The sequence below is a fragment of the Tauraco erythrolophus genome, chromosome 3, assembly GCF_009769465.1.
Source record: "Tauraco erythrolophus isolate bTauEry1 chromosome 3, bTauEry1.pri, whole genome shotgun sequence".
In the NCBI taxonomy this organism is placed as follows: Eukaryota; Metazoa; Chordata; class Aves; order Musophagiformes; family Musophagidae; genus Tauraco; species Tauraco erythrolophus.
The window spans coordinates 39,956,076-39,970,911 of NC_141467.1; the positions used below are offsets into that span (position 1 = coordinate 39,956,076).

Genomic DNA, 14,836 nt, shown 5'->3' on the forward strand with positions numbered 1-14,836 from the left:
CATTCTGCTAAATTAAATATAGGTAAAGAAGAGAAATGCAGACATGGAAGTTAGGCATAATATTTTGAAGGAAGAGAGAGATATATGTAGAGGCTGGCAGGACTCCCAAAAAAAGTGTTAAAAGAGAAATTCAGGGAAAAGAAGTGTGAAGAATACAAAAAATTAGTGAAGGAGGACATCTTTCATGGATGTTTTCAGGGAAAAATAGTTGCGGCTTATTTTGAGGCTTTTATGCCCAAGACGGTTGATAGAAGGCTAGTTTCTATTTTAAATCTTGAAGAGTCTCAGATATATTTCTCTGTCACTTTTATCCTTACCAGTGTCACACATTTGAATACAGCGGCTTTACAGCAACACAGAGGAGGAGAGGGAGCCTGGACCTTGCCAGGTATCATGCCGAAAAGCAGCTAGTGCCATTCTGCAAATCTGTGCTCCGCCATTGGGATTTATCTTTGTGTTATTAAACACAGGGCAATGCATCGCCCCAGACAGCTCACAAAATAGCAATTCACTTCCAGCTCCTCTACGGATGTTGTAGTGCTAATGAAGCAAAACAGATCTCAGGGAATATAGCCACGTACTTAGTATGTGTATGAAACAGCTGTAATAGGACTCTGTTACGGCTGAGATTGTTATAGTTTTAGTGGAAAAAAGAATTAGGATTGAAATTGCAAAACAACCCTGCTCCTATAAAAAGTGAAAACGCGCTTGGAGAAATGAAGGTTAATAGAGTTAATTGTGGCAAGTAATACAAGAAGGCAACTCATGCTAGAGAACATAATCGTGATTCAAATAAAGGGGAATTGCAATTAAATGGAGGTTGGATAAACATGAATATCGCAGGAAGGTTTCCCAGCACAGTACCAGGGGGTTCTAAGATGCGGAGGCAGACGTGTGTATGTGATCTAGAAGTAGAGAGGCCACCATTGCCAGTCCCTCTGGGTGGTCCATTGCTGCGGCAGGTTGCCCATGCTGCTGTGCTGCACAGTGACACGGGCAACAACGGCAACAAGTGGCAATAAATTGAGTTAAGTTTGAAGGCTATTTTGCCTGCAGCTGTAAGTGGCAGGTGATCTCCCTGTCTTCATCCCAACCCCCAAGATTTCTCGTTCCTGCCGTTCCCCATTTCCATCCCCATCCCGCTGGGTGGGGGGCAGCTGGGTGGGAGCCTGGGTGCTGGCCCAGGCCAACCTGCCACAGTACGGCTCTGGGCCGAAGAAGGTGAGGGCATCCCACCCCCAGCTGGGGGGACAGGGGTGCGCGTGCTCTCCTCACACCGCCACCTTAGGCAACAGCCTATACCAAAGTATATACAGCAAACTTTTATATAGATGGGTAAATATTTATACTTGCCACATATGACGGCAAAACCTGACATTTTCTGTTAGTTTAAAATCCCTGATACTTTATTTTAGATGTACTGTGTCATCTCCTTTATATAGGTAATTATAATCTTACTTACTACAGTTTTTTCATAACTGACATTATTTTTAATGCGGACATTTAAAGTGACGTGCAGTAGTTTGATACTGAACACTGAAAGGCAAACAGAGGCTTTCCAACCTTACTGAAACAGGTACTTGTGCTTATTTCTTTCATTTGTCGAATTATAAATGTTCCTCTATGACCTATATGACATGAAGGCAATCAAATGTATTCCTCCCAGGACAACCATAAGACTTCCAAACAAGCTTTTTAATTTTTTTTCCCTTTTCTTTCCTTTTACTTGTAAAATATTTTTGCTACATTTTCAACTTTTAACTACATATGAGCCGGCAATGTGCTCTTGCGGCCCAGAAGGCCAACCGCGTCCTGGGCTGCATCAAGAGGAGCGTGGCCAGCAGGTCGAGGGAGGTGATTCTCCCCCTCTACTCTGCCCTCGTGAGACCTCACTTGGAGTACTGCGTCCAGTTCTGGAGTCCCCAACATAAGAAGGACATGGACCAGTTGGAAAGGGTCCAGAGGAGGGCCACGAAGATGATAAGAGGGCTGGAGCACCTTTCCTATGAGGACAGGCTGAAAGAGTTGGGGCTGTTCAGCCTGGAGAAGAGGAGGCTCCGGGGTGACCTTATAGCGGTCTTCCAGTACCTCAAGGGGGCCTACAGGAAAGATGGGGAGAGGCTGTTCAGGAGGGCCAGTTATGATAGGACAAGGGGTAATGGTTTTAAAATAGAGGGAGGTAGATTCAGGTTGGATATTAGGAAAAAATTTTTTACTATGAGAGTGGTAGAACACTGGAACAGGTTGCCCAGAGAGGTGGTGGATGCTCCATCCCTGGAGACGTTCAAGGCCAGGTTGGACAAGGCCCTGAGCATCCTGATCTAGTTGGAGATATCCCTGTTCCTTGCAGGGGGGTTGGACTAGATGACCTTTGAAGGTCCCTTCCAGCCCTAACCATTCTATGATTCTATGATATCTCTATTAAGAAAATCTAAATATACTGTATTTGAATACAGGATGGTATTCATTCACATTCTTCTAAAATTCCCATAGATTGTACTACATAACACAAACAGAACAAAAAAACTCCTGAGAATTTACTAAGAAAATCTGTCAAATACTGTTCAATTATTTACAGTATGGTTTAGAATCATTGTTTCACAATCCTTTGTATATTGTATCATAATGATATATATTTCCAGTTACCTAAGGAGAATGTGCACTGGAGTTTTATTATTCTCTACTCTGAGCAAGTAAACATCTCTCTAGAGACTAAGCGTTTTTTTCCCCCAAAAAAAGAAGGGGGAGATCTTTTGCTTTCAAATTTCCCTGTTTTTCCAGTGTTAACTGTATTCTAGACTTTGAAGCAGACTTCACAACCTCATATACAGAGGCTAGTTATGAGCCCTTACTGTCATCTTTAAGCTTGCTCCTTGAAATTTTTTATCCTTTAAATATTTTTTTTTAATCTTTACGATTTCCTCATGTATTTCTATCAGCTTACAGGCTGTAATGAATCTTAAAAATGGGCTTTGACTCAAAATGTGTCCCTGATGTTTTCTGGACCTAATCTTTAACAGGTTAGGTCACTGATAATTTAGACATCAAAATAATCCCATGAGTATTAGGATGGATGGCAACCCTTGCGAAAGTGAGATAAGGTTGAGAACAAAGTGAATAGAAACTAATTGTGAAACCCCCCAGCACACCTTCTCTGTATTTTTATTTCTGCAGTTGGCATGTGATACAATAATTGTCTCATTCACATTCCTGTCTTTGCTGCTTGCTAACTGAGTTTGTTAAGTTTCTTGTATCAATCAGACATACATTTATCAGCAACCATTCTCAAGATCATGACTCCACTGCCTAAATCGGTTGTTGAAACTTGATTTCCATACTGGAATAATTTATGTATCAAGGTCATTTTTAAACTCAATCAGTCACGCACAACGTTTTTCTTTCCCAGTCTAAAATGACATTTTATTTGCATGACCTTCTGTTTACTGAAGCTTGGTAAAAGACTACTCATTTTTTGGTATTTTAAAGTTTTCACAAAATTAATTTCCTGAAGGTATATTTCTTTTTGTCACGATACAGCAAGTATATACAGGACCTAGACTAAAATAGAGGTCATGTAGATGACAGAGTAACATTATTACACAAACCAGCTCTAAGGATTCTATTCTATATACACAAGTTTTGGCATCCTCCAAAATGAAGGTAGACACGGGAAAGTTAAGGCCAAGTTGCACACCTACCTTGAACACATTTTGTGTAGTCTGCTGTACAATGTTTCTAGAAAAAACAGGTTTCACTGGTGAGTGACATTTTCATTTCCTAAAGGAGAACAGGGGTTTGAGCACATATGTATTTATTAATTCTGCAACGAACAAAACTTAACTCTGCAAAATTTGTTTAATTCTCATGAAAATGTCATTGTTTTGGCTCTGACTTCCTGGCAGTTATTTTTTTCCACAGCTCTTGCAACTACAGTTACTAGACAGTTTTACATTATGAAGTAACTGGCATACGCTCTAATTTTGTGCTTTTCCAGAAAAAAAAAAGAGCTTTAAAAAGGAAACACTGAAATGTTTATCGCTTGTGTTTACCAAAAAGTGGAGCTGAATCTTCCAGTTATTTTGCTTCCTCCTCTGCCAAGCATCATCTCGTGAGAGGATGGAGCACTCTGAGCTGCCAGCCATGCAGAAGGAGCTCTGCACGGCTTACAGGTAGTGCAACGATGTAGTGAAGGGACAATTTTCCAAGGAACAATCTAGGCTAACAGTCTTCAAAACTACAACAAGGCTTTCTAAAACATTATGTTTAAGCTCAGTGAAGGCAGCTGTTCACCTCCAGTGCAAAACTATCACCAGATAAAGCAGTACTGCAGAAGAGATCAATGTTCTCTAAGTCACCTGTCTTGCTGGACTAATCTTCTTCATCTAATTTTGATGAAGGTGTCCCCATATATTTGCTTGCTTTAAACAGGATTTGAGAGAATTTTTTAAACATGGATCCCAGCTTAGTTCATAGAGACCAACACACCTTCAGCCTCACAAGGAGTATGGAAAGAAGTAACTAGTTCTCACAGGACTTCTATGTAAACAAGAGCCGTTTAACTTACTTTTCTGCAGCCAAACTACATACATCTAAAACTTTAATGCCCTTGAAATCTCATGGGGCTTAAATAATATCACTGTTAAAAGGTATCTAGCTAGGAAGAAGACGATAAATCAAGCTATGAAGTTCCTTTTTTTTTTTTCTTCACTGAAGAGCTTTTACCAGACAAAGGATTCCCAAAAGCTTTCCTCCACTGAGATTTGAAAGCCTGTGAGCCTGGTATCTGTCATTTGTCCAAATTAAAAATGCTAATACATCTAAATCCAGGTAAAGGTGAATCTCTTCTGCTACTACTTTTATTTTGCCTTAATTTTATCACACATATTGTCAGCTTTTTCACAAAGCAGGAAAAGTTGTGTCCCCCTATACGAGAAATATGAAGAAAAATACCCTAGTTTATCTATTTAGCTAGCGAGGTGATGCAGGCAGTGAAAAAAAATCATGAGGAGCACTTTATGGACTCAGGACACATCCTGATAAATACTATTTCTAGACGTAGAGGAGATGGAAAGAAGTTTAAATGGAATATTGTGTTTTTCAGAACGTTCTTAAGATAACAATATTTAAGGCTAGATAGATAGTTTTCTCAAAGAAAAATCTTTCTCAAAGCTTTAGTTAGGAAAGAGCAATTAGCAGTTCTTGGAGTTAATTTTACATTTATAATGGTAATTTTATTTTTCCACTTTTTAGAAGCAAAGTATTCTGCTATTCACAAAGCAGGATAATATACAAAGATGATTTACATACAATATACTCTTAGACTGCACCTTCTTTCCAGCCTGTGAGTCGTTTTGTTACAAAGTGCATGGAGAGTGCCACTACGGCTGTGTATCCTGCTGCTTTGATCAAGCGTGCTCACCCACCTGCTTTCTTGCAACTCCATAGGAGAAATGGGAGTTGTGAAAATGACAACAGTGCACTCCATGTAAGCATAGGATGAGAAACACTTTATTTATAACCCTGTCATATTGAGGCTACCCTAACCAAAAATAAGCTTGAAAGTAATCCTCCGACTTGTTTCTCTGGATTCTCCAGTTTCTTGAAATGCAGTGCATAAACCAGAGGTTTGTACTTCGCTTTTGGAGAGTCATAGCAGCATGGAGAAATCATCAAGGTCAGCTGCACTGTGGACAACTCCACATCTATCTGTGTCTTTTAAATTATACTCTCGTCTCTTCCTTACTGCCAATTATGGTCTGTCACCATTTTTCTCATACAGGTCTGGAGTGGTTGCCAAAGGGCCAGACAGAACCATTATGCTGACTTTGCTAAGACTTCTTCTGACACGTGTAATTATGGCATTTTTTCCCAGCTAGGGAGCACAATATTGAGGCCTGACACAAATGTCAAAGTATGAAAAGGGCATTTAGTGCAAGAACTATGGCACTGACGGCTTTACAGACAACTTAAAAACTTCTGTTCTGATGTCTCAAAGGGACCAAACAACCAGGGATATGATTTCCAAACAGACAGTTCTTTCACATGGCCCTTGAAATACATTATACTCCTGTGTATGTTAAGAAGTGTTTGCTACTAAGAAAACCCTGTAAATAAATCTGCTTGCAAATAATAAAATTCTTAGTCTGTTTTCTCAAGCTGAAGCCAAACATATACACTAACCCTGATGGCCACTTCCTTCTGTTTTACTACCAGCTTGACGTAGAATTTCATGTACCTGCACTGTTGGTGAAACATCATTATGTGAAGTCGGCATTTTTTCGTTCCCAGAAAGTTTCTAAGTCCTGACAGCTTTTTTAGCACAAACAAGGCTCTAAATCAAAAGTAAACCCAATGGTTGGCCTACCTTTGCTGTAACTATACCATTTACTATAAAAAAAAAAAAATCTTGCTTTCTCCAGCAGTGAAAACAACTGAAAATAAGCCACAGATGGATTAATCAGAAGGCAAGGCTGAGGGACAGTCACAGGAAAAAATCTAGCCTGTCAGTTCTGATGTTGACACGGATGTTTACAAAGGCTTTCAGGCAGCTTGATAGGGTAGAAACTCATAAACGAAGGGCAAAAGATAGTATTACATTTTCTAGTTGAAAATGTATTTTTATATAGTCTTGGTTTGTGAAAGGTGAAGAATTACATTTTTATCAAGGTGCAGTATGGGCTTAAGGCTAGTAATCTCAGTATTAGACTATAAACTTACATAGCTTGGAGTTCTTCTGATGTGCTCTGACAAATGTGCTCCATCTTGCATTTATGACAAAACTCTTGCACAGATGGATTACAGTTACCACCATGGTACAACATATGCTTATAGCAACTGGACATAGGTGGTATGTAATGCTATCAGCCAGTACTGCAGCAGGTTCCAATGAAACAATAAGAGCCTCAGGTATTTTCTTTTTTTTTTTTTTTTCCCCCACTGGGTTATAAATCAAGTAGGTTGGTTTGAAAATTTCTTCTGAAACAAAAGTTTTGGCAAGTGTAATGCTAAGAACTGGGAAGAGTCACAACCATAAGTCAAAGGCTGTTATTGATTCTACTGCTTTCAAGAAAATAACATGACAAACAATGGGAGTCAATTGCATTTGCTATAAAGACACCTTTCCAGATGGACATTAATGATGTCAGTAACTGCAGGTAAAAATAAAAGTTTATAAAAGTTACTTCATGGTGACGATATCAAGTACAAAATTTCTCATACTTATAGTAGGCAGCCACCAACACAGACTTCCATCGCTTTTGACTGTATGTATAGTCTTGACAAGCATCCACTGAGGGATGAAAGAAAACAGACAAATTTATAACTGCTGAAACTAATGGATTTGAAATAATTTCAAACTGATGTTTGAAGTTTTGTAAAAACCCCTTTGGTCAGCACAGCAGAAGTCCGTTACATTGTTTACAGCATAGAAATTCCTTGCAGTTTCACACAGATTGACATTGCTGGCTGCTCTGCTATAATGTGTGGTTACTCCGCTCTGCTCACAGACTGAGACAAATGTGTGATTCCTCTTTACTGAATACTTTCAAAAAATATGAGGATCTGACTGAAGTCATGGTTGTAGTGATTAATGTAAAGCAACATTATCCAGCTCTAACAAAGTATTACGTTTAGTTGTTATGAAGATGCAAATGAGATTACTGGGAGATAAATGAACAGGAGATAAATGAACAGGATGGCTGAAGTCCAGCAAAGTATTACTAAAGGTCTATATATGACATTTGTGGCATTGTATGAGGAAATATTGCATGAACTTTAGAATAGTCCAAATGTACCATTAAATGAACTCATAATAAGGGCTGATAACTGAACATCGGTGTATGTTTAATGTAAGGATAATTCACCGGTGAACTAAAAAGCTCATAACATATGATAGGTAACTAGAGAAAAATGCATTAGTTGGCGTTTAAGAAAGTGGTTAAATGTAAGAAGCTAAAACTTGAAATGTTTTCGTTGGTGCTGCTTGACAGATCAGCAAGATTGAGTCTGATTATTGATACACAGGGTTATGCTTGCTATCTGCCATGTTGCACTAAGGAAGAAACCCAGGTGAGAAATTTGGTCATGAAGGGAGCTTTTGCATTTGGGTAAACCTGTCTGAATCTGATTCCCAGAAGATTTAGATGAGTTAAGTCAATGGAAATGCTATGGGCAGTGCTGAGCAGCTACAACACTGTGGAGCAATATGGCAAACACTGGAAGAAGAAGACAGTATTACTGTTCTGTGTGCTGTTAACTTCTTTAGAGGACACCAATAATGAAATGTTTATTATCAGTCATTTGTCATGGGTGTGTGTCTCCACAATTCCTATCCTTACATGCCTTTGGGCTAGATCTCCTTTGCATCACTTATGTACATTCTTGTTTTACCTTATCTACAAAGGCATCCAGAATGAAAACAGTGAGTTTGTCCACATTTAAAATACCGCTTTCTTTATTGCAGTGCTAATGGGAAATTCAAGCAAAGGAAGACAAAAAAACCTCCCCATTAAAACCTAAAATCTCGGAAGATTCAGTTTTTGGGTGCGCAGAAGTATTATCCAGCATCAAACTCTTTATTATGAGCCATTATTTTCCTATGTCAAAATTATTTGCCATAAGTGATGGCTCTACTATATTTCATTGGATTCGCTTCAAGTCCTGTATCTGTTACTATGACAGACTTTAACGGAGGCTTTTAGAGGCTACTTCCTGTAATGCAACCCCAAAGTTGCAAAATAAAATCGGGAACACCAAAGAATTCATGTGTAGACTGGCTACAGCAATACCATCCAACACTCAACAAGATGAGGCAGCAACTTTGATCATCGGCTATCTGTTGTCTTCTATGACAATGGTTCTTCTAGGATAGGTGTCAACATCCACAAATATGTAGCGGACCTCAAATCTTCCTCTCTCAGGATTCTGTAAGGAAAACAATTTCAGGCTGTTTTTTCTCTTTTGGGGAGTTTAAATTCAAGATTAAGCTTGTCAGCTACATCGAGCAACTGTACATACCTCTTTGACTTCCACGTGGACTGTTCCTCTCTTCCCTGGTTCAGAGCCCTCAATATAGAACTTCAAACGCATATGTTTCAGTCCATCCTTTACGTATTCAATGTGACTAAAAACGGCAAAACAAAACCAAACCCTAACCAACCCAGCAAGGATACCTATTATATGCTAGTTAAACTTCAAATTTAAACTTCTTATTCGGAGGAGGTGCTTAACTATTTTGTGAGAAAGCGTATTCCAATGCAGTCCTTATGCTACCATGGACTCCTTCTCTACTGCTCTTCCTAAGCTTTACTGAGAGCGTATAAGGACTAGCGGAGTTAGAACAACTAATTAGTGGTTGAGGATTAACAGATGAGGTGCTTAAACGTCCGCACCCCAGTCCTCCCCTCAAAACTCAACAGCAATCCAATGGCTGAAGATTCTGGAATTTCCTTGCATTTACCCTAAAGTACCTCCAGATTCAGAACCTCCAGATTCAAAACCTGACATCTAGAAAGGAACACCCACATCACCAAGACGGACAGGGTTGGGTTTTTTTAGGCACTTAAACTAAGTTACCAAGCCAAAACACATAATGTTTTGTCAACTTAATTATCAAGGTTGGTTAAAACACATCAAAACAAACAGTTTACTATATGCGTTACTCATTTTGGCAATAATTTTGTTCTACTGAAGCTGCATAACTTTGGAACTGACAGCAGATCTCTAACCTAAATGCTGATATTTAGACTGAAGTTGTATTTCGCTCAAGTATTACATAAATAGAAAGGTCATGTCACTTTCAAGGCATCCATTTCCAGAAATTAATGGTCAAATTAGATTTCTGGTGCCAGTTTGTTTCCTACTGAATACTAACTGCTGCATACTACCAAGCTCTTATTTCCATCAGTCATGCCCAGATACACACTGTGAATTAAACTTCCAATACAGCTTAAGGTGACGTGATGGGTTACAGAGAACAAAGATGAAGAGCCTTAGTGCAGTAAATTCACATTCAAGGTGTTCATACACAAAAAACATCTGCACATTTTGGAGACATTTAAGGTCATCCTTATACTGTAGGCATAAACTCTATAATCTCACAAAGTCCTCAGCTTAAAAATTTATTTAAAATACTAGACTTTCAAAATTATAGAAATTAAATAATAGGAAAGCTAATATTCCATTTATTATTTGCAGTTTGTTTTATAGACAGATGCTTAAAACGTTTGTGAATATCCTTCTCATTTAGCAGCTCCACTTTAAACACTTTTTCAGAGTCTGGTGAAAAGATAAACTTCCACTATTAAAAATCATCTTCCTCTGGAAAAAAATTCTCAATTTCATGGTTCGAGTTATGTATCTGGGCTCATGAGTCCCATCCTGTATGAAAGCTCCTTGAATAAACTCAAGTCAAAGAACCCAATGAAGACAAAGCCTGTACTGGGTTGTAGTGCAGGGAGGATTTACATTTTGTAAGAATTAGTTCTGTTGTTTCCTCAAAAGGAGAATAATAAATAGCCACACTCATGAAAGGTTTAGGTGAGAGATGTTTTGTTAAATACACAATAGAGATGTGGCCTCAAGCACCAAAAAGCAGTATGAGAAATGGGCAGTCAATACTGTGTATCACCTCAGGACAATATAGTCATGACAATCTGTACAGTCATGTAAATCCTAGCTTTAAACGGGGCAAGCCGGATTCTTTTAATTCTGAAAGTTAGTACCTCTTACTCTTTTGGCCTGACAAAAACTACTGCTTCGAAAGGAGAAAAACTCCTAAAAAATTTCACGCTATTTGAGGGTTTCAGACTGTAAGCAGTCAGATCCTTGCTCCCAAGATGCATGCCTAAGTCTCTGTACTACTCTCTTCAGACTTATCCTATTTTTTGGAGAGATCAGCTCTATGTTTACTGTGCTGACTATTGTTTGTTTTATGGCACTCAGAATTGGCATTTTATATTGTATGTGCTCTGTGCAGTATGTCCCATACAGGAGGTACTGCAAAAAACTGCTTTCATTTTCACTCAGATGTGACAGGGTACGTCACATACAGTTCATTAATCTAGATCTAAGTTGCTACGATGTGACTCAAAATGTTTTTGCTGTGCAAAAACTACTGTCTATATGGGGCAAACACCGAAGGGCACCTGACAAGCTGTCGTCTTCCTCTTCTTGTTGCCTCTCCATAACCTTTAATAGATTCACCAAAAACACCAATTATCTACAAGAGAAAAGAGGTTTGAGTTGTCAGAAGGTTATTGCATTCAAACAGATATTCCAGTATCAGCTCACGCCCCTGCTGTGAACGCATTTTCTTTCAACAAAATGCCCCTTTGCGGGTCTGATGTGTCAAGAATAGAAGATTTTATATTAAAGAAAGCACTGTAAGGAAAATTCCTGTATTTCAGTGCTTTTCTTTACAGTCACATATTAAATGTTTAAAATAAATCCTACTAGTATCTTCCATTTGTACTGTCCTCTAAGATTATGACATTTTAATCTTCTTAATATGTATTTTATACTTTACTGACATTTTATGCAAAAAGGAAAAAAAAGTATGAAATATTTGCTCAAGTCTCCTCCAAGAGAGTGTTTCACAGTTCAAAATGCAAATGCATGCTCCTTCACATTTTCTAAAAAACCACTATTGTTTATGAAATTCAGCTTCCTTTTTTTTTCAGATCTGTAAAGTCAGACCAAATTAACCTATTTTTAAACTTAAAGTTGGTTAGAAAAGGAGGACGATTTTTACTGTATAAGTACTAGACAGAAGTTTTAATTCTACAAACTTGCTTCAAAGCAGTCTTCGTTTTTATTCTAGTGACAACTTGTCACTTCATTTCTAGGTTATTCTCAGTGGCATCTGTGGCAACCTCGTTTGAAAGCTATTCCATGCATTTCCTGTTTTGCCTGAAGTAGTGTTTTTTAGAATCTCCTTTTAGATTGATTTTTGTTTACATCCAGCTATCTTATGTGACTGCGTGATCACATGACTGTTCTCTGTCTCTTTTCCTGTTAGCTACAGGAATGCTGACTGTCTTTCAAATGAAAAGTTTAAATTCCTGGAAACTTAAGCAGTGCTTTGCAGAATGACAGAACCCTAGTGAAGTGTTACAACAGAATAACTGTGCTGAGGAAAGGCAGCAGGCTAGATCTACAAAATTTAAGTGGGATCAGTTGCCTCCCTGACCTGCAGACCTCCTTAAATACCGCGTTTAGTAGGCACTCAGGTATTTCGGTAAGACTTTCTGTATGGGGACGCATGCTCTGAAGGGGCAGACTCTGTATTTGCATCAGTTGTTGCGCTATGATACGCTCGCCTGGCTTTTAACAGGCTGATTCACTCAGGCTCAGTGCTTGCACTAACTTGTCCTGATATGCTCCAATTTGGAGCAGGCCCACCTCTCGCCAGCTAAAAGCACAGGCATGTCTGCCTGTGTTTGCCTGCTAAGCACCACGTGAGTCTTCTTGTAGCTTTGCTTGTGAGATTCCTTGTGCAAACTTTGACTGCAAAAGAGGTGTAACTACTGAGAAACATAAACTTGTGAATAAGGTTCAAAAACTAACCTCAGGATGAGATCTGCATTTCTCCAAGGCGTCTCCATAGATCTTACTTGGACTAGAAGAAGAGAATAGCTCTTTAAAAATCACATAGAACAAACCACCTGTAACAGAAACAGCAGCAAATGGAATGAAAACTGATCAAAGCAGATGGAATTAATGAAAAGTGTTTTCTGACAAAGAATATAGTTTTTAAAAATAACCTGTAACACCAATTCCAACAAGCACCACAATAAAATAGGTAAAGTCTCTTCCAGCTTCTTTCACTGAAATAGACAGAAAACACAGAAGTTACAACCTTGGGATAGTAAGACTTGCATAGTTTTCTTATATAAACGCTCTTCTATTAGTCTGCAGATCAAGTAACATTTTCGCAGAAGAGAAAATTCCAGTAACAGCTTCCCCAATGCCTCAGCACTAAAAGAAAGAGACCATGGAACATCTCTTATGTCGTACAGGGCATATTTGTATCTCTGTTTTCCTATTAGATGTTTTCAAGACCTAGAATAGCATTTATTGCTACTTTTTGTGTACAAGAGCTATTTTTTTTAAGAACTAATGAGGTATTTAGCAGTATTCAAGTTACCATGTAAACCCACAGCCACCACAATCCTTATGCAGAGAAAGGGAAAAGTAAAAATAAAAAATAAGCTTACAAATTGCACACATTGACTGAAAATAATGGATTTTATGAATTCTCAACCAAACGAGCAACAAAAAGGAGGGTTATTAAGACTAAAATATATATCTTATTTATAGAGATCGTTAACTGCAGTTTATCTGATTCAGTTTTTATATACTAGTTTTGACATAATGTACTGCTAAAAGCATCAGTATACACTCAAAAAAAAAAGTCATGAGATTCTCTGTGACCAAATATTTTTTGAGAACTTGGACAGAGACTACTGATCTTTTCAAGTGACAAGGTGCGCCCTTCAGTGAAGTACAAATTACCGAGGAAACTTTACTAACCATTCTTCCTGCAGTCTTCTAATCAGCTGAGGGTGTTTTTCATAAACCTTTTCAAAGCACTTAGAATTTCTGAGGCTAAATATGTAGTAACCACTTTTCACTGAAGTGAATGAGACCAAAAAAAGTGACAGCCATCCTATAAAGAAACTAGTATCACACTCAGAGCTTTGACAATTTTGCTGGAGGTAAACTTATTTTAACAGCATCGAGACAGGTTGTATGCGACAGGTTTTCCTTTTGAAAAGGAAAATTAGAGGCTACTACATCTTATCCCTGATGGGACTTAAACACTAAATCAAGGAGCCATTTGGAAGGAGACATGTAATTTCTGTTCTGCTTGTGCAATACATGCACCGAAGTGTTATCAACTGCTGCAAACAATATGATGTGAAAAGAAAGGGGCTAGTTCGTTTTCTGAGAATTGTACTTTTTTTTTTTTTTTTCCCAACTCCTGAGTTTTGGGGCTACAAAACCTCAGCCGCAGCAGTAACTTTCTCCATGCCAGCCTTCCTGAGCAGCGCACAGTACTCCCACTCACGAGTGCCTACAGCCAGTCTTACCTTTCTGAGCAGCCGACAGCAGAGTTTCCTCGCTCCGGCCCCTTCGCACGGACACCTGTTTGCCATCGTCGCCTGGCTTTCCAGCTCTCAGCCCCCCCGCTTGCGTCCCGATGCTCTGCCGGGCGCCCCGAAGCAGCAGGGCGGGCTCCCTGCGGGCGGGCTGGTGCCGCCACCTCGGGCAGAGGCAAGGCCCGGTCCCCGGCGCCGTCCCCGTCCCCAGCAGCGCCCAGCCAGGGGGAGCGAGCAGCCATCTCCCCAGGCAGCCCCGCAGCCCCGCCCGCGCCAGGGAGGCGGGCAGCATGCCGGGGCACGGCTCCAAGCGCCCTGGCGGGAGTACGGCGGAGGCAGCCGAGCTAAACGGAAAGTTCCTGCCGCTCGCCACCGCCACCGTTCTCCTAGGGAACTCCTCTGGGAAGAGTCAGGGCAGTCTCCCGCCCTGAGCGCGGCTCTGCGGCCGGCGCTCCAGGCCAGGAACCCCCATTACCCTTTACCCGCCGCCAACACCGCTGGCCACTGCCCCGGCGGAAATCTTGGTGGTGGAAGGGAGGAAAGCAGCGGCGGGCCCTGGGAGCGGTAGTTTGCACGGGCTCCCTCTTGCGCCCGCCGCTTGGAACGGCTCCCAACAGGATCACTACAGTGACCGCCATGCCGAGCGCCGCCACGGCCACAGCCCGCCCGCACGGGGCGGGAACCCGCCGGCCCGGGAACGCGGGGTGGAGGGGGCTGCCCGCGGTGTTGTGCGCTTG

General features: G+C 40.2%; 1 protein-coding gene across 1 annotated transcript; it reads right to left on the bottom strand.

The window, feature by feature from the left end:
- Positions 1–8,504: 8,504 nt before the first annotated feature.
- TIMM21 (translocase of inner mitochondrial membrane 21) lies at positions 8,505–14,391 on the bottom strand. The gene is made up of 6 exons (XM_086609172.1): positions 14,091–14,391; positions 12,762–12,824; positions 12,565–12,662; positions 11,145–11,218; positions 9,016–9,121; positions 8,505–8,922 (listed from the first exon to the last, which is right to left on the bottom strand). The coding sequence occupies exons 1-6, from the start codon at positions 14,389–14,391 to the stop codon at positions 8,830–8,832; spliced, it is 735 nt and encodes a 244-aa protein (XP_086465298.1). The 3' UTR covers positions 8,505–8,829.
- Between the last annotated feature and the right edge of the window lie 445 nt (positions 14,392–14,836).